Source organism: Eretmochelys imbricata, chromosome 6 (genome assembly GCF_965152235.1).
Source record: "Eretmochelys imbricata isolate rEreImb1 chromosome 6, rEreImb1.hap1, whole genome shotgun sequence".
Classification (NCBI taxonomy): Eukaryota; Metazoa; Chordata; order Testudines; family Cheloniidae; genus Eretmochelys; species Eretmochelys imbricata.
In genome coordinates, this window is record NC_135577.1 from 3565456 (window position 1) to 3588647 (window position 23192).

The 23192-nt window shown below is 44.5% G+C and overlaps 2 protein-coding genes across 2 annotated transcripts; both read right to left on the reverse strand.

The window, feature by feature from the left end:
• Window positions 1-2785: 2785 nt before the first annotated feature.
• LOC144266322 (olfactory receptor 5AR1-like) lies at window positions 2786-3724 on the reverse strand. Its single transcript, XM_077819771.1, has one exon. The coding sequence runs from the start codon at window positions 3722-3724 to the stop codon at window positions 2786-2788; it is 939 nt and encodes a 312-aa protein (XP_077675897.1).
• An 8447-nt stretch (window positions 3725-12171) lies between these two features.
• On the reverse strand, window positions 12172-12870 carry LOC144265934 (olfactory receptor-like protein OLF2). The gene has a single exon (XM_077819023.1). The coding sequence runs from the start codon at window positions 12868-12870 to the stop codon at window positions 12172-12174; it is 699 nt and encodes a 232-aa protein (XP_077675149.1).
• Window positions 12871-23192: the final 10322 nt, after the last annotated feature.

The window sequence follows — 23192 nt, forward strand, 5'->3', positions numbered from 1 at the left end:
CTAACTCAGAATATCACAGGTAAATACAAGGTGGAACAGTTTGTTTAGTGTATGTAGTTCAACTCATATTTCAAGGGACAATTCAAGGTGCAAGTGGCCTGTTAACACCCCCCAGTCATAGGGAGGTAAGGGGGTGGGAAGACCCACCTTGGCTCCTGTCATAATTATAAAGGGAAGGGTAAACGCCTTTCTGTATACAATAATATAAAATCCCTCTTGGCCAGAGGCACAAAATCCTCTTACTGGTAAAGGGTTAAGAAGCTCAGTTAACATGGCTGGCACCTGACCAAAATGACCAAGGGGAAAAGGGGACAAGATCATAGAATCATAGAATATCAGGGTTGGAAGGGACCTCAGGAGGTCATCTAGTCCAACCCCCTGCTCAAAGCAGGACCCAACCCCCTGCTCAAGGCAAGACCAATCCCCAACTAAATCATCCCAGCCAGGGCTTTGCCAAGCCTGACCTTAAAAACTTCTAAGGAAGGAGATTCCACCACCTCGCTAGGTAACACATTCCAGTGTTTCACCACCCTCTTAGTGAAAAAGTTTTTCCTAATATCCAACCTAAACCTCGCCCATTGCAACTTGAGAGCATTACTCCTCATTCTGTCATCTGTTACAGCTGAGAACAGTCTAGATCCATCCTCTTTGGAACCCCCTTTCAGGCAGTTGAAAGCAGCTATTCACATCCCCCTTCATTCTTCTCTTCTGCAGATACTTTCAAATCTGGCTGTGTGGGGGGGGGAGCAGAGGCGGGGCAAGGATTTGTTCTGTCTGTTCCGTGTGGCTCTTGCGGGAGTCAGATCAAGAAAACAAGCAATTCAACTCCTATAGAATTAGTATGCACTAGCAAGGGGATGCATTAGATTATATTTTGTTTTGGCTTGTGATTTTCTCTGTGTTGAGAGGAAGTTGTATTCCTGGTTATTTTTTTTTCTTTTTGTAACTTTAAGGTTTTGCCAAGAGGAAAATCCTCTGTGTTTTGAATCTGATTGCCCTGTGAGATTATCTTCCATTCTAGTTTTACGGACATGCTTCTTTTACCTTTTTTCTTTCCAATACAGTTCTGTTTTTTTTAAGAATCTGATTGTTTTTTTTTTTTTTAGTGTCCTAAAAACCCAAGGTTGGTCTGTGGTCATCTTGTTTATTCTCAAGCCTCCCCAGGAGAGTGGGTGTAGGGCTAGGGGGGATATTATGGGGAAGATAGGGCTCCAAGAGGCCCTCCCTAAATGTTTGTTGAATCACTTGGTGGTGGCAGCGTTTACCTAATCCAAGGTACAAGGGAGAATTTGTGCCTTGGGGAAGTTTTAACCTAAGCTGGTAAAAATAAGCTTTGGGGGTCTTTCATGTGGGTCCCCACATCTGTATCTTAGAGTTCAGAGTGGGGAGGGAACCCTGACAGCTCCTCAAGTTCTTGAGCTCCGACACTTCCCTCAATCAACTCCTTCTCTATAACTATGGCAGCTCCGTGGAAATCAGACAAGGTGCCTTTCCCCTTTGCCTCACCAGTTCCAGTCCAGGGAGGAGGTCAAGATACGTGAGCCCAGAAAGATGATGGGTCTTGAAATGGGACACGGTTATTTTCAGCTTTCGGTCACAGATCTTTTTTTCCCACACCCTGTTCAGTGAATGGAACCAACATTCCATGTATGGAAACAGCACCACAGGGAGAGCCAAGGATGTTATCTCAGCAACAGAGCAGATGCTGCGATCCATTTTAACTGGCTGCATCTCTTTCCACAGCTTTTTCATTCTTCTAGAAAGCGGGCAGAACATGAGAAAGATGAGTGTTTATTTACCTGTAACTTTATTGTAAAATACTATGGTTGCTCCCAGAAAGACTGAAAGAAGGAAATGAAACGAGTTATGGAAATAAATAAATGTGTGGTGATATATACCATTTGTGGTCAATTTGAATAAATTAATAAAGAAGGATGATAGGGAGGAAATGGTGTTCATCTGGCTTATTCAAACCTTTCACTGCATGCAGGCAACAGTCCTCTATCCTCAGAGAAACTGGAACATTTGTAACTTATTTCTGAGTGTATTAAGCTCAGCCTGGAGGGTTTTGTTTCATTTTGCTTTGTTCTGTCTGTTATTACTTAAAAATACTTAAATCCTACTTTTTATGCTTAATAAAATCACTTTTGTTTATTTATAAACTCAGTGTAAGTAATTCTTACCTGGGGGTGGGGGTGGGGGTGGGGGCAAACAGCTATGCATATCTCTCTTCAAGGGATATAGAGGGCAAGCACTTATCATTTTATCCTGTATAAGCTTTATACAGAGTAAAACAGATTTATTTGGGGTTTCGACCCCATTGGGAGCTTGGTATCTGTGTACTACAGACAGGTGTCCTGTTGAGTTGGTTTCAGTCTACATCTGCAGTTTGGGGGACATGACCCAGGGCCTGGGTCTGTGTTGCAGCTGGCTCGTGTGTCTGGCTCAGCAAGACAGGGTTCTGGAGGCCCAGGCTGGAAGGAAAAATGGGCTCAGAGGTAATTTCAGCACATGAGGTGACAGTTCCAAGGAGGGTCTCTGTGACCGAACCCAGCACGCTATGCACTTGGGTTTCCTGCATTTCCTGTGATGCTTCCCGTGTATAGTCCACTGATCTCAGTTGGGGCCTGGAGACCGTGTTGGAATACAAACAAATTAATAATAATAACAATATAATAATGAACAAAACTACCACGGGCTCACCGAAATTATTTTGTACTGGGCTGGGAATTGAATTCACCTGTTTCCACTCCCCACCACTAAACCAGTACTGAATGAAACAGATTCAAGAATTGGTTAGCAGTTTATTCATTGCTTTCCTCAGGGTGTCCTTCACCTCCGCGTTCCTCAGGCTGTAGATGAGGGGGTTCAACATGGGGATCAGCAGCGTGTAAAACACTGAGGCCACTTTGTCTGTATCCATGGAATAGCTGGAGGTGGGACGTAAATACATGAAGAGGAGGGTGCCATAAAACAGGACCACAGCGGTCAAGTGGAAAGTGCAGGTGGAGAAGCCTTTGTGTCGGCCCTCGGCAGAGCGGATCTGCAGGATGGCGGAGGTGATATAGACATAGGAGAGGAGGACAGTCACAAAGCTGGTCATTATAATGCAGCACGTGAAAGTAAGCATCACAATCTCATTGATGCGGGTGTCAGAACAGGAGAGCGCCAACAGTGGGGGGATATCACAGAAGAAATGATTGATGATGTTGGAGCTGCAGAATGACAGCCGAAATGTACAACACGTGTGTATCATTGAATCCACCACCCCCACAGCGTACACCCCAGCTACCAGCTGTTTACAGAGCTGCCTGGACATGGTGACCGTATAGAGCAGTGGGTTACAGATGGCCACATAACGGTCATACGCCATCACAGCCAGCAAGAGGCACTCAGCATCTTCAAAAACGATGGTGAGATACATTTGCACAGCGCAGGCAGTGTAAGAAATGTTTTTCCTCTCAGCTAAGAAATTCAGCAGCATCTTAGGGGAAATTGTTGATGAAAGGCAAAGGTCACAGAAAGACAAATTCCTGAGGAAAAAGTACATGGGGGTGTGGAGTTGGGGATCAATCGTGATTAACAAGATCATCCCCCCATTCCCCAAAAGGGTGATACCATAAATCAGTAGGAACACCCCAAACAGGGGAACCTGCAGCTCCGGACGATCTGTCAGTCCTGAGAGAATGAACTCGGTCACCTCCGAGTGATTTCCCTCTTCCATCTCCTCTGAACAGAGATCAGGCTGCTACAGTGATGTGGGCAGGTGGATGATGTGGAAAACCTGTCCCTTCTCTGTAATGAAGTAAGTGAAGATAAATGGAGATCAGTTTCTCAATGGACATCAGTACCTGCTCAGGGAAGGGCTTAGTCCACAGATCCAGATGTTCACAGCTGGTCATTCCAGGTGTTCCATAGAATGCAGGCACTGTGCAAATACAATGACATGCAGGTTAATCATGACCCCCACACAAACACTCCTGTTCACTAATCCAAACAGAAAACAGTGATTTGTCACTCTGCTGTGAGAGAATCAGTCTGAAGAGATTATTCCTTATCTAAAGAAGGGGTGAGAGGAAAGGAGTGTTATTCTTTCCACCCTCTTTGGGCAAGGGGAGGTCTGTGGTTTGGCATGTCGGTTTGGCGTAAAGTTGCTCACTGTGCTAATTAAGCTTTTGGGCGTTTACTGGACCCTGTATGAAAACCCAGAGACAGAATGGGAAGTCATGGCTTCAGTGACTAGGTAATTGCCTATTATTTCCAACCCAGCAGGTTGCTCCTTTAGCTGAAGGGGTCGGAGTTGGAGCTGAGGTTTTTGGTGCTGGGGGTCTGGAATTCAATATCTGCTGATCCCCAGGGTGTCTGCGTGTGTGTGTGTCTGTAAGTCAGGACAATAGCACGTACGTGCTGAGAAGAGAGAGAGAGATGTGGTGGTGTTTTCCCATCAATAGAAATTGCCAGTTGGGAGCATTTGGGAAATTTTATACTGAGATATGTGATCTATGGGACACGATTCCTGAAGTAACTGGGAATACCTGAGCTCAGAGAGACATGACACCTAATTAATACGTTCAGTGAACCAAAGCTACCCTCAGTTAATTGGTGCCCTGGTGATTAATTTGACCTACTCTTTCTATTGTGTTATTAAATGATGTAATTTCTACCAGAATTACAGAGTATGAGGTTAGGGGTAGATTTTATACTGCTGTTTTCAGTGCAACCGGGTACTGTGTACAGCTGATCCACAAAGGGTTTTTTTGTTTGTTTGTTTTTTGTGGAGACCAAAATCTTTTTGGTGAAAACTTAATATTTTGACTCTGAAATACCATGGGGGTGCCTCAGATACCACACACCTCCAATCTCTTCCATGGGCCAGGCTCCTAGTCCGGACTGTGTCCCCCAGCATGCATGATGGTCTCTCCTCTTGCAGAACTGCCCTGGAACACCACCTGAGTCCCACAGCCATGGTTTACAGAGGAGGGGAGTTTGGTATGTTGATGGAAATCTGATAATTTCCAAGGAAAAGATTATTTCATGGAAAAAATAGTTGAATGGAAAATCCAATTTGCCATACAAAAAACTTCTCAAGAAAAATTTTCAAACAGCCTTAGCAACAAATTTGGAATCAAAGTAACAGAAAGTCAGATACAGGTGAAACGTACCAACTGCTCCCAGCTGTAGCTGATATCTTCCCAGTCATTTCTGGTTTCAGAATCACCTCATTGTCCTGGCCCCAATAGGTGGAATATAAAACCTGCAAGACATGTAAGAGTACTCCAGATTATCTAGCTATTTATAGAGTGTGAATCACCCAAGGTATCCTATGTCCTTCCCTTGCTAGGTTACTCCCCAAAGTAGGAAAGACAGGTTCACTCCTTTCTCTTGATGGAGACCACATGATGACCAGAGGAGCTCATTAGGAGACCACAGCATGCTATGGACTTCTGCAGTTCACAAAACTACCCTCTTGCATGCATATTATCTGCACACAGAGCTCAGCTGTAAGATGCTAAATAAATCTATGAGTCAACCAGAAATAGTCATTCTCTCATCTTAATATTAATACATTTTTGATAATGTATGTAAAGTTATTAGATGACACTGTATTTTGTTATTAATACATGTTAATTTTGTATCTAAACATTAAGCAGAGTCATCAAGCAGGAAGGGAAACAAAGGAAGCCCAAAAAGGTGAGGAAAAAGCAGCAGGGAACATTCTTCTACACAGAGTTTTTGTCTTCTGGTAACGAGGTGGACATGTTTCTCAAAGGGGGAATAGGTCTATAAAAAGAAGGGGCAGACATCCCGACGAATCGCTTGCTCTCTCTCTCTCGATCTCTCTCTCTCTTGGCCCACTGATTCACTGCATCTGAAGGGATAAAGGAAGCAGCCATTGGACTGGGGCTGTGTCCTGACCTAAGAAATTTGGTCAATAAGAGTGCTGAGAGCATGTGGTGAGGAAACTTTTGCTTTGAATTTCACATCATTTGTTAACTTCGGCACAAGTTGCATTCTAGCTTTTTTTTTTCTTGTAACCGTGTCTGACTTCTATGCCTTCTCATTTGCACTCACTTAAAATCTATCTTTGTGTTCAATAAACTTTGTTTTATTGTTTTATCTAATCCAGTGTGTTTAAATACAAATGTCTGAGAGTTGTGTGCATATTTGTGCTGATAAAGAAATAATGGACAATGTAACTTGTATTCTCCAGGAGAGGACTGGGCAGCACAGGATGTACATTTCGGGAGGGAAATCGAAGAGTGGAGAGTGCGTTGGGGTCACCCTGTAGTGTAACCAATGGTGGTGAGAGCCTGAGTGTAACCCAACTATTCTTGGCCAGGCTATAGTTACAGACACATGCTCAGAATGTAATTTGCATGCTGGACGGTGGTTTGTGAGTGGCCCAGGTGGAAGCCAATTCAGCAAGGCATTGCAAGTCTGCAGGCAGGTGTGACACAGCTCCTGATTAGTCTGGACTGGACCCTGGTATCTCAAAGCCACCATCTGGAAAATATCCTAATAACACTAAAGGTATGGTACTGACTGACAGTCGTGTTCAATTGACAGAAAAGGGTGAGGACACCATACGGTTGGGCCCATGCACTGATCCATGGCTGCAGATGGACAAGGAGATTGTGATCATCTCCTCCCGACAAGGATATCCATGGCAGGCCCAGTGATGACTCTTCCCTTCTTTACTGTGTGAGGAGAAATTATCCCCCACAGATGTGCAGGCTTGGCTGGTATTATCAGTGCTCTGGGGCATGTTGGTGCCCCCTTCTTGTAAGTGGTGCCAACCTGTGAGGCATCACAGTGTTGATTGGATTAGAAGGGTAAATTGATGATCCAAGTCACCTATATTCTTTGCTATAATCAGTGGTGGTGGGGTAACAAGAAAATGGATACAAAGTCCTGCTTCCCAGAATACAAGGGGAAATAAGCAACAGCCAGCAATCTCTGTATTCAGGAACTCCCAGTCTGTCACTCCAGGTCTGTGCCCAGAAAACACTATGCCCCTAATTCCTCTAGGACTCATGCTCATAACTCCTCCTCCTGGCTTCTCTGCCTCCTGTGACACGGAGGTGTCTGGGGCAGTCCTCACTGAAAATGCCAAGGTCAGGACAGGCTTCAAAAAGGAGAATATTCCCCAAACTGGTCATTAACACTGCAGATCTCTTCATCATCTCTCCAGGTGCTCCTACAGAATATCTCCAAGAAAGCCAGCTCCCTCCCGATTCTTTTTTTATTTTTATTTATTTCATATAATTTATAGTCTGTGAAGCAGACTGTGACCTTGCACTCCATAATGCTTTATAGAAATATGCTTATGAATGTAAATATGACATAACTGGAATATGTTTTACGAGAGATATGGCATGTAACATATCTCTGCAAAGATTACCATAATCTGGATATATTCATCCCATTTCCATGCATGTATCATTTTTGTATTCGAAGTTTTGAATATTGGCTGTGTACTTGTTTGATTTTTAGCAGCATCAGTGAAGCAGCTGGTCAGCTTCTTGAGAAAAGACTATTCTCTGTTAGTGCCCAATCAAGAAACACTTAAGTTAACAATGAACTTTGAGGGACACCAATCCACATGAGAGCTTTCCTGGCAATGTGGCTTCGGCCTGTAAGGGACTGAGTCATGCGTGGACATGTGACTTGCCCATGTGACTCCAAAACTCCACCTTGGAGCTGGATTCTGCACAGGAGAGGGGAAGGGGTTTCCACCCACAAGAGAGAGAGTATATAACCCCCTTTGAAACCCCTCCATTTTATCTTCAGCTGGCACAAAAGATACCTTCTCCACCCCAAGGAGATACCTGAAAGAAACTGGAACAAAGGACACTACTACAGGGGTGTGCATGATTGCTGGACCCAGACTAGAAGGAAGTCTAGTCTGTAAAAGAGGCTTATTGGAGATTTACCTGCATTTGGTTTTTACTGTATTAGGCTTAGACTTCGGTGTTTTATTTTGTTTTGTTTGGTAATTCACTTTGTTCTGTCTGTTATTACTTGGAACCACTTAAATCCTACATTTTGTATTTTGTATTTAATAAAATCACTTTTTACTTGTAAAGTAATACCTGTGGCAGGGGACAAACAGTGTTATAGAGGGGGAACAATTCATGAGTTTACCCAGTATAAATGTTATACAGCGTTAAACGGATTTATTGGGGTTTGGACCCCATTGGGAGCTGGACATCTGAGTGTTGGACACAGGAAAGCTTTTTAAGCTGTTTTCAGTTAAGCATGCAGCTCATGCGGGAAGTGGTTCAGACTTGTATCTGAGTTTGCAGCAGGCAATCGTACCTGGCTCATACATGTTAAGGTATTGAAGTCCCAAGTTGGCAGGGAAAACAGGCTCAGAGGTAGTCTAGGCACATCAGGTGGCAGTCTGAAAGGGGTTTCTGACTCGCAACCTGTCACACAGAATTAAAGAATAAAATTGCAAAACAATGTGGGAGTAGGGGAAGGATAGGACAAGGATCGATGGACTTCAATTGCAGCACGGGCGGTTTAGGTTGGACAAAAGGAAAAACATCCCAACTGTGAGGGTGAGTAAGCACTGGAATAACTTGCCCAGGAAGGTTGTGGAATCTCCACCATTGGAGATTTTTTAAGAGGAGGTTTGATGAACACCTGGCAGGGAGATAGGACTAGATTTCCCAACTGTTCTTTTTGATCGACAGCTTCTCTGAGGCCTGGTTTATGTTTAAAAATTAGTTTAACAGAGCTCTGTCACACAGTGTGGGGAAACCTTTCACACCCTGTGTGAGGCAGTTAGGTTGTACTGACCCCTCAGTGTAATTCTTTCACTGACCGAGCTACTGCCTCTTGGAGACATGGATTAACTATATTGAAGGAAAAACCCCTTCCATCAATGTGGAAAGCATCTACACTATGGCACTGCTGCACACCATAGCTGAGTCAATGTAATGGCTTTAGTATTGACATTCCCTGTATCAATGGGGGAGTTTCCCCCTTCCTATTAAAGCAATTTTTTCTCTCCTTTTCCATCACTCTTCTCCCTCCCTTGGTAAAGCTCTTTCCTTCTTTTGATCGGTAAATATGTTCAGAAATTTTTACTCTCAGCATAATTACCTCCTTCCCCTCTCATGAATGTCATTTAAATTAAAGGCTGAAATGCTCTGAAACTGACTTGTTTACCCATGACTTGGTGGTACCTCTTTCTTTTTCCTCCCTTCACTTTCAGTGAGTTGAGGACGGAAGCAGTACCAGCTTAGAACCCTAAAATGAGACTAAGAGTCGAATCTTTCCCTGTTTGCTAACTGCACCAAGGTTACCCTTAATACCTCTGGAGCTGCTTCCTTGGGTGGCAGAGTTTAAATTTGGCTTTGATGACTTTGAGATTTGCTCCCTGGAGCATCTTTGCTCCCAGGAAAACAGGTGTGCACAGCACATGCAATTAATGTTGTTGCCGTGTCTGTCCTTGTGGAAATGCAACACAGACGGCCAGAAAATCAGCTGGCCTGGATTGCTGTCTCTCCTGTTAGGTCATTTTAACACGATACAAAATGGAGGTAACTGTATTCCACTTTATTTGTTGGTCACCTCTCCAAATGTCTCTTTAAGTAATTTCCCAGGGTTGGGAAGCAAAGTGTCTAGAAATGAGTGAATTTCTTCTGGACTACTAATTTACTGTCAAGGACAATACCTTTTGGATTGACCTGAAACTATTAACAAATGTGTTTCAAATACTCCTAAAAGCTTTGTGCCAAAATAATGTGTGTGTGTGGGGGGAGGATTTTCATACTGGTCGCAAGACAACCACTGTAGGAGGCAGTGGTGGGCCTTCCCTTTGTAACTGTTAGCCCAATAGTTGGGATGTTCACGTCTCCGAGAGGCAATAGCTAGGTCAATGGAAAAATTACACTCAGGGTCAGTACAAGGTAACTGCCTCATACAGGGTGTGAAAGGTTTCCCCGCCCTGTTTAATGGAGCTCTGTTGATCTACTTCTTAAGCATAAACCAGGCCTCAGAAATGCTGTTGATGGAAAAGACCAGTTGGGAAATCTAGTCCTATCTCTCCCCGAGGGCAGCACAATCCCCTTCGGTTCTTTTTGTTCAGGCGAGCTGGAAATATTGCAGCTGTCCCAGCTTCGCAGTAGAGATTATTCAGCATTCTGATCAAGCTCAGTGTCAGACTATGTGTGTGTAGTGGGCACTCTGTTTGTGTGTGTGTGTGTGTTTGGTGTGCAGTGGGCACTATGTGTGTGCATGTGGTGCAGGGTACAGTGGAGCTGAATGTCAAGTGGAGGCAGGTGTGTGTCCCTTGCCCTGATCACTGCTCAGGCTGGCGTCTCCCCTCCTCCCAGTGCAGGGCTCCTTGTGAGATCATAGAATAATAGGACTGGAAGAGACCTTGAGAGTTCATCTATTCCCCTGCCCTGCACTCACAGCACGACTGAGTATTATCTAGACCATCTCTGACAGGTGTTTCTCTAACCTCCTCTTCAAAATCTCCAGTGGTGGTAATTCCACAACCTTACTGGGAAATTATACCAATGCTTAGGTACGCTCACTGTTGGGATGTTTTTCTTTATGTCCAACCTAAACCGCCCTTGGTGCAATTAAAGTCCATTGGTTCTTGTTCTGTCATAGCATCATAGAATATCAGGGTTGGAAGGGACATCAGGAGGTCATCTCGTTCAACCCCCTGCTAAAAGCAGGACCAATCCCCAACTAAATCATCCCAGTCAGGGCTTTGTCAAGCCTGACCTTAAAAACGTCTAAGGAAGGAGATTCCACCACCTCCCTAGTTAATGCATTCCAGTGTTTCACCACCCTCCTAGTGAAAAAGTTTTTCCTAATATCCAACTTAAACCACCCCCACTGCAACTTGAGACCATTACTCCTTGTCCTGTCCTCTTCCACCACTGAGAACAGTCTAGATCCATCCACTTTGGAACCCCCTTACAGGCAGTTGAAAGCAGCTATCAAATCCCCCTTCATTCTTCTCTTCCGCAGACTAAACAATCCCAGTTCCCTCATCCTCGCCTCATAAGTCATGTGTTCCAGTCCCCTAATCATTTTTGTTGCCCTCCGCTGGACTCTCTCAAATTTTTCCACATCCTTCTTGTAGTGTGGGGCCCAAAACTGGACACAGTACTCCAGATGAGGCCTTACCAATGTCGAATAGAGGGGAACAATCACATCCCTCGATCTGCTGGCAATGCCCCTACTTACACATCTCAAAATGCCATTGGCCTTCTTGGCAACAATGGCACACTGTTGACTCCTATCCAGCTTCTCATCCACTGTAAAGCCTAGGTCCTTTTCTGCAGAACTGCTGCCTAGCCATTCGGTCCCTAGTCTGTAGCTGTGCATGGGATTCTTCAGTCCTAAGTGCAAGACTCTGCACTTGTCCTTGTTGAACCTTATCAGATTTCTTTTGGCCCAATCCTCTAATTAATCTAGGTCCCTCTGTATCCTATCCCTACCCTGCAGCTTATCTACCTCTCCTCCCACTTTAGTGTCATCTGCAAACTTGCAGAGGGTGCAATCCACACGATCCACCAGATCATTAATGAAGATAGAGAACAAAACCGGCCCGAGGACCGACCCTTTGGCCACTTCACTTGATACCGGCTGCCAACTAGACATGGAGCCATTGATCACTACCCATTGAGCCTGACAATCTAGCCAACTTTCTGTCCACCTTATAGTCCATTCATCCAGCCCAAACTTCTTTAACTTGCTAGCGAGAATACTGTGGGAGACCGTGTCAAAAGCATTTCTAAAGTCAAGGAACAACACATCCTCTGCTTTCCCCTCATCCTCCCCACCCTCCCACACACATTGTTTTGTAATTTTATTCCTAAACTCTGTGTGACGGGTTGGGTCACAGAAACCCCTTGGAACTGCCACCTGATGTCCTGAGAAGTGAAGCTGAACATCTCTCCCTCTAGGTGGAAGCCCCTAGCCACCAGCTTATAAAATCATTCTCTCTTTCTGGACCTGTGAGTTTTCCTCAGGTTTTGTCCACTGATCTCAGTTGGGGCCTGCAGAACTTGTTGGACTACCAACAAATTAATAATGTTAATAATACAATAATGAACAATACTACCATGAATTCTGTGAAATTACATTGAATTCACGTTTCCACTCTCCATTACTCAATCAGTACAGAATTAACCAGAATCAAGAATTGCTTAGGAATTTATTCATTGTTTTCCTCAGGGCATCCTTCACCTCCTTGTTCCTCAGGCTGTAGATGAGGGGGTTCAACATGGGGATCACCACCGTGTAAAACACTGAGGCCACTTTGTCTGTATCCATGGAATAACTGGAGGTGGGACGTAAATACATGAAGAGGAGGGTGCCAAAAAGCAGAACCACAGCGGTCAAGCGGAAAGTGCAGGTGGAGAAGGCTTTGTGCCTGCCCTTGGCTGAGCGGATCTGCAGGATGGTGGAAATGATATAGACATAGGAGAGGAGGACAGTCACAAAACTGCTTATTATAACGCAGCACGCGAAAGTAAAGATCACAATCTCATTGATGTGGGTGTCAGAACAGGAGAGAGCCAACAGTGGGGGGATGTCACAGAAGAAATGATTGATTATGTTAGAGCTGCAGAATGACAGCCGAAATATAAAACACGTGTTTATCATTGAATCCACCACCCCCACAGCGTACACCCCAGCCACCAGCTGTTTACAAAGCTGCCTGGACATGGTGACCGTATAGAGCAGTGGGTTACAGATGGCCACATAACGGTCATATGCCATCACAGCCAGCAAGAGGCACTCAGCATCTGAAAAAATGATAGAGAGATACATTTGCACAGAGCAAGTAGTGTAAGAAGTGCTTTTCCTCTCATCTAATAAATTCAGCAGCATCTTAGGTAAATTATCAAGGAAAGACAGAGGTCACAGAAAGACAAATTCCTGAGGAAAAAGTACATGGGGGTGTGGAGTCGGGGATCAATTGTAATTAACAAGATCATCCCCCATTCCCCACCAGGGTGATACCATAAATCAGTAGGAACACCCCAAACAGGGGGACCTGCAGCTCCGGATGATCTATCAATCCTGAGAGAATGAACTCAGTCACTTCTGAGTGATTTCCCTTTTCCATCTCCTCTGAACAGAGATCAGGCTGCTGTAGAGATGTCGGCAGGTGTATGGTGCAGAAAACCCGTCCCTTCTCTGTAATGAAGGAAGTGAAGATAAATGGAGATCAGTTTACTCATGGACATCAGTACCCGCTCAGAGAAGGGCTTAGTCCACAGATCCAGATGTTCACAGCTTGTCATTCCAGGTGTTCGATAAAATGCACACACTGTGCAAACACAATGACACACAGGTTAATCATGCCCCCCACACAAACACTCCTGTTCACTAATCTGAACAGAAAACAGTGACTTGTGAGTCTGCTGTGAGAGAATCAGTCTGAAGAAATTATTCCTCAGCTAAGGAAGGGGTGAGAATAAAGGAGTGTCAAACTTTCCACCCTCTTTGGGCAAGGGGAGCTCTGTGGCTAGGCATGTCCTTTTGGGGTAACGATACTTACTGTGTTTATTAACTTTTGGGCATTTACTTGAGCCTGTATGAAAACCCAGAGACATCATGGGAAGCCCTGTCTTCAGCGACAAGGTAATTGCCTATTTTTTCCAACCAAGGGGGTAGCTTCTTTAGCTGAAGTGGTCGGAGTTGGGGCTGAGGCTTTTGGTGTTGGAGGTCTGAAATTCAGTACCTGATGATCCACATGGTGTCTGCGTGTGGGTGTGTGACTGTAATTCAGGACAATAGCACATACCTGCTGAGAAGAGAGAGAGAGAGAGAGAGAGATGTGTTGGTGTTTCCTCATCCACAGAAACTGCCAGTTTGGAACATTCGGGAAGTTTTATACTGAGATGTTTCAGAGTAACAGCCGTGTTAGTCTGTATTCGCAAAAAGAAAAGGAGTACTTGTGGCACCTTAGAGACTAACCAATTTATTTGAGCATGAGCTTTCGTGAGCTACAGCTCACTTCATCAGACACATACTGAGATGTGTTATCTATGGGGCATGATTCCTGAAGGAACTGGGAATACCTGAGCTCAGACAGACACAACACTGAATTAATGCATTCAGTGAACCAAAGCCACCCTCGGTGTAATTGGTGCCCTGGGGATTAATTTGACCTCCTCTTTCTACTGTGTTACTCAATGATGCCATTTCTACGAGAGTTACAGAGTATGAGGTTAGGGGTATATTTCATCCTGCTGTTTTCAGTGCAAGTTGGGTACTGTTAAGAGCTGATGAACAAAGGGTTTTTTTTTTTTTTGCAGAGGCCAAAATCTTTGAGCTAAACAATTAATATTTCGACTCAGAAGGACCATGGAGGTTCCTGAGATACCACACAGAACCAATCTATTCCATGGGCCAGGATCCCAGGCTGGAGTACATCCCCCATGAAGCATGATGGTCTCTCCTCTCGCTGAACTGCCCTGGAACATCACCAGAGCCCCAAAGCCATGGTTTAGGGAGGAGGGGAGTTTGCTATTTTGATGGAAAGCTTATACTTTTCAGGGAAAAGATAATTTCTTAGAAAAAATAGTTAAATTGAAAATTCAATTTCCCTTCAAAAAATTTCTTTAGAAAAATTTTCAACCAGCCTTAGCAAGAAATTTTGAATCAAAGGAACAGAAAGTTAGATACAGGTGAAATGTACTAATTATTTCCAGGTTTAGCTGACATCTTCTCAGTCATTCCTGGTTTCAGAATCACCTCATGGTCCTAGCCCCAGTTGGTGGAATGTAAAACCAATAAGACATGTAAAAGTACTCCAGATTATCATGCTTTTTAAAGCATGCCAATCACCATGGTATCCAATGTCCTTCCCTTGCTAGGTTACTCCCCAAAGGTAGGAAAGGTAGGTTCACTCATTTTGCTTGATGGAGACCACATGGTGACCAGAGGAGCTCAGAGGGAGGCCACAGCATGCTACGGACTTCTGCAGTTCACTCTGAACTCTAGGGTACAGATGTGGGGACCTGCATGAAAACCTCCTAAGCTTACTTTTACCAGCTTAGGTTAAACTTCCCCAAGGTACAAATTATTTTATCCTTTGCCCTTGGATTTCCACTGCCACCACCAAACTTTATCTGGGTTCTTGAAAAAACGTAGTTTGGACACATCTTTCCCCCCAAAATCCTCCCAACCCTTGCACCCCACTTCCTGGGGAAGGTTTGGTAAAAATCCTCACCAATTTGCATAGGTGACCGCAGACCCAAACCCTTGGATCTTAGAACAATGAAAAAGCATTCCGTTTTCTTACAAGAAGACTTTTAATAGAAGTAAAAAGAGAATCATCTCTGTGAAATCAGGATGGTAAATACCTTACAGGGTAATTGGATTCAAACATAGAGAATCCCTCTAGGTGAAACCTTAAGTTACAAAAAAGACACACAGATAGGAATATTCATTCTCTTTGGCACAGCTATTTTCTCAGCCATGTCAAGAAATCATAATCTAACACATACCTAGCTAGATTACTTACTAAATTCTAAGACTTCATTCCTGCACTGTCCCCAGCAAACGCATCACACAGACAGACACAGAACCTTTGTTTTTCCCCCTCCTCCCAGCTTTTGAAAGTATCTTGTCTCCTCATTGGTCATTTTGGTCAGGTGCCAGCAAGGTTACCTTTAGCTTCTTAACCTTTACAGGTGAGAAGATTTGTTTTCTCTGGCCAGGAGTGATTTTAAAGGGGTTTAGCCTTCCCTTTATATTTATGACAGATGCTAAATAAATCTGAGTCAACTAGAAATAGTCATGCTGTCGTTACAAATGTTAATAATTTTTATAATGTTTGTGAAGTTATAATATTACACGGTATCATATTATTAATACATGTTCCAAACAGAGGCTGGCAAACTGGTCTGTCTCAAACAAAGAAATGTGTACTCTGCTAATTTTGTATCTAAACAGTCACCAGAGTCATCAAGCAGGAAGAGAAACAAAGGAAGCCCAAAAAAGGTGAGGTAAAAGCAGCAGGGAACATCCTTCTACATAGACATTTTGTCTGCTGGTAACCACATGGAAATGTTTCTCCAAGGAGGGATAGGACTATAAAAAGAAGGGGCAGACATCCGAACGCACCGATCTCCCTCTCTTTCTCTCTCTCCCAATTGATTCACTGCATCTGAAGCGATAAAGGAAGCAGCCATTGGACTGGGGGAGGGGTCCTCACATAAGAAGTTTGGTCAGTGAGACGGCTGAGAGAATGTGGTGAGGACACTTTTGCTTTGAATTTCACATAATTTGTTAACTTAGGCATAAGTTGCATTCTAGCTTTATTTTTCTTGTAACCATCTCTGACTTCTATGCCTCCTTATTTGCACTTACTTAAAATCTATCTTTGTGATCAATAAACTTTTTTCATTGTTCTATCTAACCCAGTGTGCTTAAATACAAATGTCTGAGAAACGAAGTTGCAGGCATGTTAGTGCTATTAAAGAAATAATGGACAATGTAGCTTGTATTGTCCAGGAGAGGACTGGGCAGCACAGGACATACTTTTCGGGAGGGAAACCGAAGACTGGGAATGTGTTGGGGTCACCCTGCAGTATGAGCAAGGGTGGTGAGAGCCTGAATGTAACCCAAGTATTCCTGGCTTGGCTGCTCAGGGTGTGATTTGCATGCTGGATGGTTGTTTGTGAGTGGCCCATGTGGAAGCCACTTCAGCAAGGCATTGCAAGGTTTTGGGCAGGTGTGACACAGCTTCTGATTACTCTGGGTTGGACCCTGGTATGTCACCAACCTAAAAAGTATCCCGGTAACATCAAAGGTGTAGTGATGACTGACAGTAGTATTCAATTGACATGAAAGGGTGAAGTCACCACAGGGATGGGCCCATGCACTGATCCATGGCTGCAGATGTACAAGACCATTGTGGTCATCACCTCCCCACAAGGAGATCCATGGCAGGTCCAGTGATGACTCTTACCTTTTTCACTATGATAGCAGAAATTATCGCCCATGGGTGTGCAGGCTTCGCTGGTATTATCAGTGCTCTGGGGCATGTCGGTGCCCCCTTCTCATAAGTGGTGCCAACCTGTGAGGCATTGCAGGGTTCATTGTATTAGGAAGAAAAATTGATGATCCAAGTCAGCTATATTCTTTGGTATAATCCATGTGGTGGGAGGAGTGGGAAGTTACAAAGAATGTACACAAAGTCCTGCTTTCCTGGGCACCAGAAGAAACAGCCAACAGCAAGCAAGCTCTGTATTCAGAAACTCCCAAGTCTGTCACTCTAGGTCTGTGGCCAAGAAACCATATTCCCCTATTTCCTCTAGGAGTCATGCTCATAACTCCTCCTCCTGGTTTCTCTGCCTCCTGTGACCCAGAGGTGCCTGGGGAAGTCCTTACTGAAAATGCTAAAGTCAGGGCAGGGCAGGCTGCAAAAAGGAGGGTATTCCACAAACTGGTGGTTAACACTCAAGATCTCTGCAGCATCTCTGCAGATGCTTCTACAAAATATCTGTTTTGTTAATTTTATTTAGTTCCTATAAATTACAGTCTGTGAGACAGAGTGTGACGTTGTGCCCCATAACGCTTTATAGAAATAGGCTTATGAATGTAAATATGACATAATTGGAATATGTTTTATGCCAGATATGCCATGTAACATATCTCTGCAATGGCTATGATCTACTGGATATATTTATCCTATTTGCATGCATGTATCATTTTTGTATTCGAAGTTATGAATATTGGCTGTGTACTGGTTTGATTTTAAGTAGCCTCAGTGAAGCAGTTGTTCAGCTTCTTGAGAAATGACTATTCTCTGTAAGTGCCCAATCTAGAAACACTTTAGCTAACAATGAACTTTGAGAGACACCAATCCACATTTGAGCTTTCCTGGGAATGTGCCGTCATCTTGTATGGAACTGAGTCATGCATGGACATGTGACTTGCCCATGTGACTCCAAAACTCCATCTTGGAGCTGGATTCTGCGTAAGAGAAAGGAAGGGGTTTCCACCCACAGGAGAGAGACTATATCAGATCCTGGGGAAACCCCTCCATTTTGTCTTCAGCTGGCACAAGAGATAGCCTCTCCACCCCAGGGAGATGCTGGAAAGGAACTGGAACAAAGGACAGTAACTATAGGTGTAAGTGATTGCTGGATCCAGACTAGCAGGAAGTCCAGTCTATAAAAGAGGCTTTTTGGAACATCTCAGATCATGAGATTTACCTGCATTTAGTTTTTACTTTATTCAGCTTAGACTTCTGTCTTTTATTTTATTTTGTTTGGTAATTCACTTTGTTCTGTACGTTATTACTTAGAACCACTTAAATCCCACTTTTTGTATTTAATAAAATCACTTTTTATATATTACTTAACCTAGAGTATTTCTTAATACCTGGGAGAAGAGCAAACAGCTGTGCATATCTCTGTATCAGTGTTATAGAGGGCAAACAACGTATGTGTTTATCCTGTATAAGCTTTATACAGAGTAAAATGGATTTATTTGGGGCTTGGACAACACTGGAAGCTGGATATCTGAGTGCTGGAGACAGGAGCACTTCTTTAGCTGTTTTCACTGAAGCCTGCTGCTTCTGGAGGATGTGGTTCAAACTTGGATCTGGGTTTGCAGCAGGCAAGTGTGTCTGTCTCAAACAAGGTAAGGTACGGAAGTCCCAAGCTGGCATGGAAAAGAGGTTCAGAGGGAGACTCAACACATCGGGTGGCAGTCCCAAAGGAGTTTCTGTGACCCAACCCGTCACAGTGGCGTAGTCGAGCAGGATCTGTGCACAGCTGATTGCTTTGAGACACTGGTCGTGATTTTAAGTGAGTTTTGGGTGTGGTGGGTGGAGAATAGACAAAGTGGTTACTGGTTTGTTATTTTCTGATTGCTTATTTCAGATAAGGGAAATAGGGACAGAAAAATAAGCAAAATAAGTTAGAGTGAAGATCCAAAGAAGCTAGAACTGCAGAAGTTGCAGACTGCCAAGAAAGGCTGAAAACTGGGTACTGGGAAAGTTTCTGTTAACTAAGAAGCCCCTGATCTGAGTGAATCTCAGTTTCAGTGAACTGCAGAGGGGGTCTGGCCCAGCACAAGAAAGCAGGAAAATGACTACCAGTGCAGCAGCTGCTAATGTAGAGCTGGCCAGAATAGAAGTAGAAGAGAAGTTTCAACTGAAGCTCAAAGAACCAGAGGAGACGGCACACAGAAGGGTTATGGAGGTAGAGGCAGTGAGGGATGAAGCTGCTCACAAAAGGGCTATGGAAACAGAGGCAGCCAGGGACAAATGAGCCCTGGAATTAAGAGACAAAGAAATACAGGCCCAGAAGCATGAACTGGCTGTTATGGAGTGGAAGAGAGAGAGCCCTCCAGCAGCTGGCCCCACTTCCCCAAAAATACACAAATGGGTGCGACAATGTCTGCGGTATGATGAGTTCAGTGATATTGCCGAATATTTCATCAGCTTTGTGCACCCTCCACACAATTCCTGACACTCAACAAATTATCACATTGGTCGCAAAATTGACTGGAAGAGCTCTGGACATATTCAATAAGATTCCTATTGATGATTCCAATTGATGACGCTTCAAACTATGGTAAATTTAAGAAACTGGTTTTGAAACAGTTTCAGATTACACATGAAACCTACAGGGTTAAACTCAGGAGTCTTAAGCGGGGATCTGGATTGAGTAATGTGGCTTATGTAAATGAAATGAGAGATTTGTTCATTAAGTGGGTGAGGGGAAAAGGCATTACAAGCTTGGAAGAAATGTGTGGTTTGGTTACTCAGGAACAATTCCTGAATATGTGCAGTGATGATGTAAAACAGTATTTGTGGGACAAAAAGGTGGATGCAGTGGGTGGATTGGCTGAGTTTGCAGACTCTTTTGAGCCATCGCAAGCGGCCATTAAACAGAAACCAGTGGCAGAGGGACACAGGGTTGGGGGAAAGCAGAATCACTGTTTTACCCCAGGGAAAGAGGAGGCTGGGTGTCCATCTCCCCATTCCCCTGTTACTCGTACCAAGTCTCCTGTACGCGAAGAGGAGCCCAAGAGGTGCTCGGATTGTGAGTCCGCTGAGGACCTGAGGAATAAATGTACTTTGCTGAATGGGAACAGGCAGCAGGTAACACATGAAGCTGCTGCTTCTCAGAGCCAGGCTGCTGCCTCTTTCCACACAGGATTTGTAAAGGGGGTTTTGCCCCAGCCAAGCAGTGAGCAAATGCACGCTGTTAAAGTGACTGGGAAAGTTCTCCTGGGATTGAGGGACACAGGTGCAGAGATTTCTGTGGTCAGGAGGGACCTGATCCAGGAGAAGGATTTGTTGCCAGGGAAAATGGCAGAATTAGAACTGGTGGGAGGTTAGAAAGTCCTTTCCCCTTTAGTTAAGGTACACATGGAAACTGGTGGTGTGCAGGCTGAGCTGACTGTTGCCACAGTGGCACACAATTTTGCACCATTTTGACTGGGGAATGATTTCTTTCATGTGGCAGAATCTGTCCCTGGCTTGGTTAACAGCGAGAAGAAATCTTGTTCTCAAAGCCCCCGGGCAGGATGTGTGTTTGAAGACACATGGGCTAGTGGGGGAATAGGAGAGAGTATCTTAAATTCCTCTGTAGCAGTGAAGCATGCAGCTTTGGGGGCAGGAATGGCTGTAACCTGTTCCTGTAGCTCCGGGGCTCAAGGCAAGTCCCTGCGGGAGGGGCTGGACAAAGCCAGCTCCTGTCCTGTGATCATCTGCCTGGGGGAGGGGAATGTTCCACCGTGTAACAGGGTGGCTGTCCCAGCTGATGACTGCTAGGAAGCTGCTGGTTGGCATGGGACAGGCCCTGCCTTGGGGTGCACAGAAACATGTACCTCAAAGGTGGAAGTTGGGGTCCTGGTAACCGCTGTGGTGGGAACAGACCCCAGAGACTCTGTAGCTGGAAGCAAGCCCAACCTGAGGGAAAGAGGGGGATTGTGCTGCCAGGGAAGGGACTGTCATCGCTGGTAGATGTGACCCCCATAGCTGGACCAGGGTCCCCTTCCCTTTTGGGGGACACAGGTTTGTCTGTCCCAGTGGGGAGCCAAGAGAGGAAGGTGAGGGGAGACCGGAGGGTCTGCTCACTTTTTGTAGGGGGACTTTTTCCCAGGAGGAGGGTGAAAAATCTGCATTTAAAATGCCAGACCCCTCTCCTGTGAATCAGGTTTTAAGGGAAGACTGAGGGTCAGATCTCCTGGAGGGGAGTGCCCACCCAGCTGACCTGTTGGGAGCAGAAAGTGGGGTAAATGAGGGGATCTTTCCGCTCCAAAGCACTCCATTAAAGAATGTTATTCCTGTTACCCTTATAAAAAATAACACTCTCTCTTCAAGGCTGGTGGGAGAAAAACTCTGCACTTGGGAAGCTTCACAAGAGGCCAAGGGCAGGCAAGGTTGCAGTGCCCCTTTTCTTGCCAAAGCCTCAAACACAGGCCTGAACTAAAAGCCTTCTCCAAAAAGGCAGAAGAATCTGCATCAGAGCCCCTACCAGGGTACACAAAGGAATTGGGAAATGCAATAGACACTCAACAAGCTAAATTGTGTGAACAAAGCCTGTCCGCTGAAGAATTCCTGTTAATCTTGTGTCTTTTGCTACTTCATCTCTGGGTCAAGACAAAGGAGCTCATGCTAGTGGTAAATCCTTTAAACATGTGGGACACACCTGCTTTCTGGGAAATAAAATAGTTTTGTTCATGCTAGGGATGGTGGCAAGACAGTCCCACAAGCATGTTGCTTTTCAGCTTATACCTGTAAACAGGCTGGAAGCCTGGCACCGCAGCAAAAGCATAACAGGCCTACGCTGCTGTGTGGAAGGGGAAACTGAGGCACACTGCCTCAAGGCTGAATGCCAAGACAACTATACTTTAACAGATATTGCTGTCTGCATTCTGTTAGCAATACTACACCCCAACTTGTTTTCAGGCATCCGGGGACCAGAACCCCAAACCTTGCTAGAACACCTATGAATGACCTCCTATCGTTTAAAGGCACTAAAAGGGGTTGTGACCAGAAACCAACAGGGATTTTACATGTACTGCGTCTGCCATGGACAGTGTCCAAGTCTCTGGCAGTATGTTCAGGAGGAGGGTGTGACATTACACCCCATACTGCTTTCTAGAAATATGCTTATGAGAGTAACTATGACATAATTGGAATATGTTTTATGCTAGATAGGCCATGCAACATATCTCTGCAAATGCTATGATCTCCTGGATATATTCCTTCTATTTGTATGCATGTATCATTTTTGTAGTTGGAGTTATGAATATTGGCTGTGTACTTGCTTGATTTTAAAGGTTTCAGAGTAACAGCCGTGTTAGTCTGTATTCGCAAAAAGAAAAGGAGTACTTGTGGCACCTTAGAGACTAACCAATTTATTTGAGCATGAGCTTTCATGAGCTACAGCTCACTTCATTGGATGCATACCGTGGAAACTGCAGCAGACTTTATATACACAGAGAGAATATGAAACAATACCTCCTCCCACCCCACTGTCCTGCTGGTAATAGCTTATCTAAAGTGATCATCAAGTTGGGCCATTTCCAGCACAAATCCAGGTTTTCTCACCCTCCACCCCCCCACACAAATTCACTCTCCTGCTGGTAGCCTAGTAGAGCATTTGGTCAGCTTGTGGGGTAAGGAATGTGCAAGTTAAGTGCCCAATCAAGAAGCACTTAACAGACGATAGAACTTGGGGATGCCTATCCACATCTGAGCTTCCCCAGGAATGTGGTTTGGCTGGTAAGGAACTCAATTGTGTAGGGACATGTGACTTGCCCATGTGACTCCAAAACTCCATTTTGTAACTGGATTCTACACAGGGAGTGGGAGGGGTGTCCACCCAGAGGAGCAAGTCTATAAAAATCCCTGGGAGATCCCTCCATTTTGTCTTCAGCTGGCAAAAGGCAAGCTGACCCACCCCAAGCATACCTGAAAGAAACTGGAACAGAGGACAGTAACTACAGGGGGTGTGAGTGATTGCTGGACCCAGACTAGAGGGAGACCAGTCTGTAAAAGGAAGCTTAATGGAACACAAATGGGGGTGAGGGTTTTATCTGTATTCAGTTTTATTACTGTATTAGAGATAGATCTGCATGTTTTATTTTATTTTACTGGGTAATTCACTTTGTTTGGTCTGTTATTACTTGAAACCTCTTAAATCCTACTTTCTGTACTTAATAAAATCACT

Excerpts from the sequence above, each read along its gene's own strand:
- LOC144266322 (XM_077819771.1), bottom strand. The coding sequence starts at position 3,724 with ATGGAAGAGGGAAATCACTCGGAGGTGACCGAGTTCATTCTCTCAGGA.
- LOC144265934 (XM_077819023.1), bottom strand. The coding sequence starts at position 12,870 with ATGCTGCTGAATTTATTAGATGAGAGGAAAAGCACTTCTTACACTACT.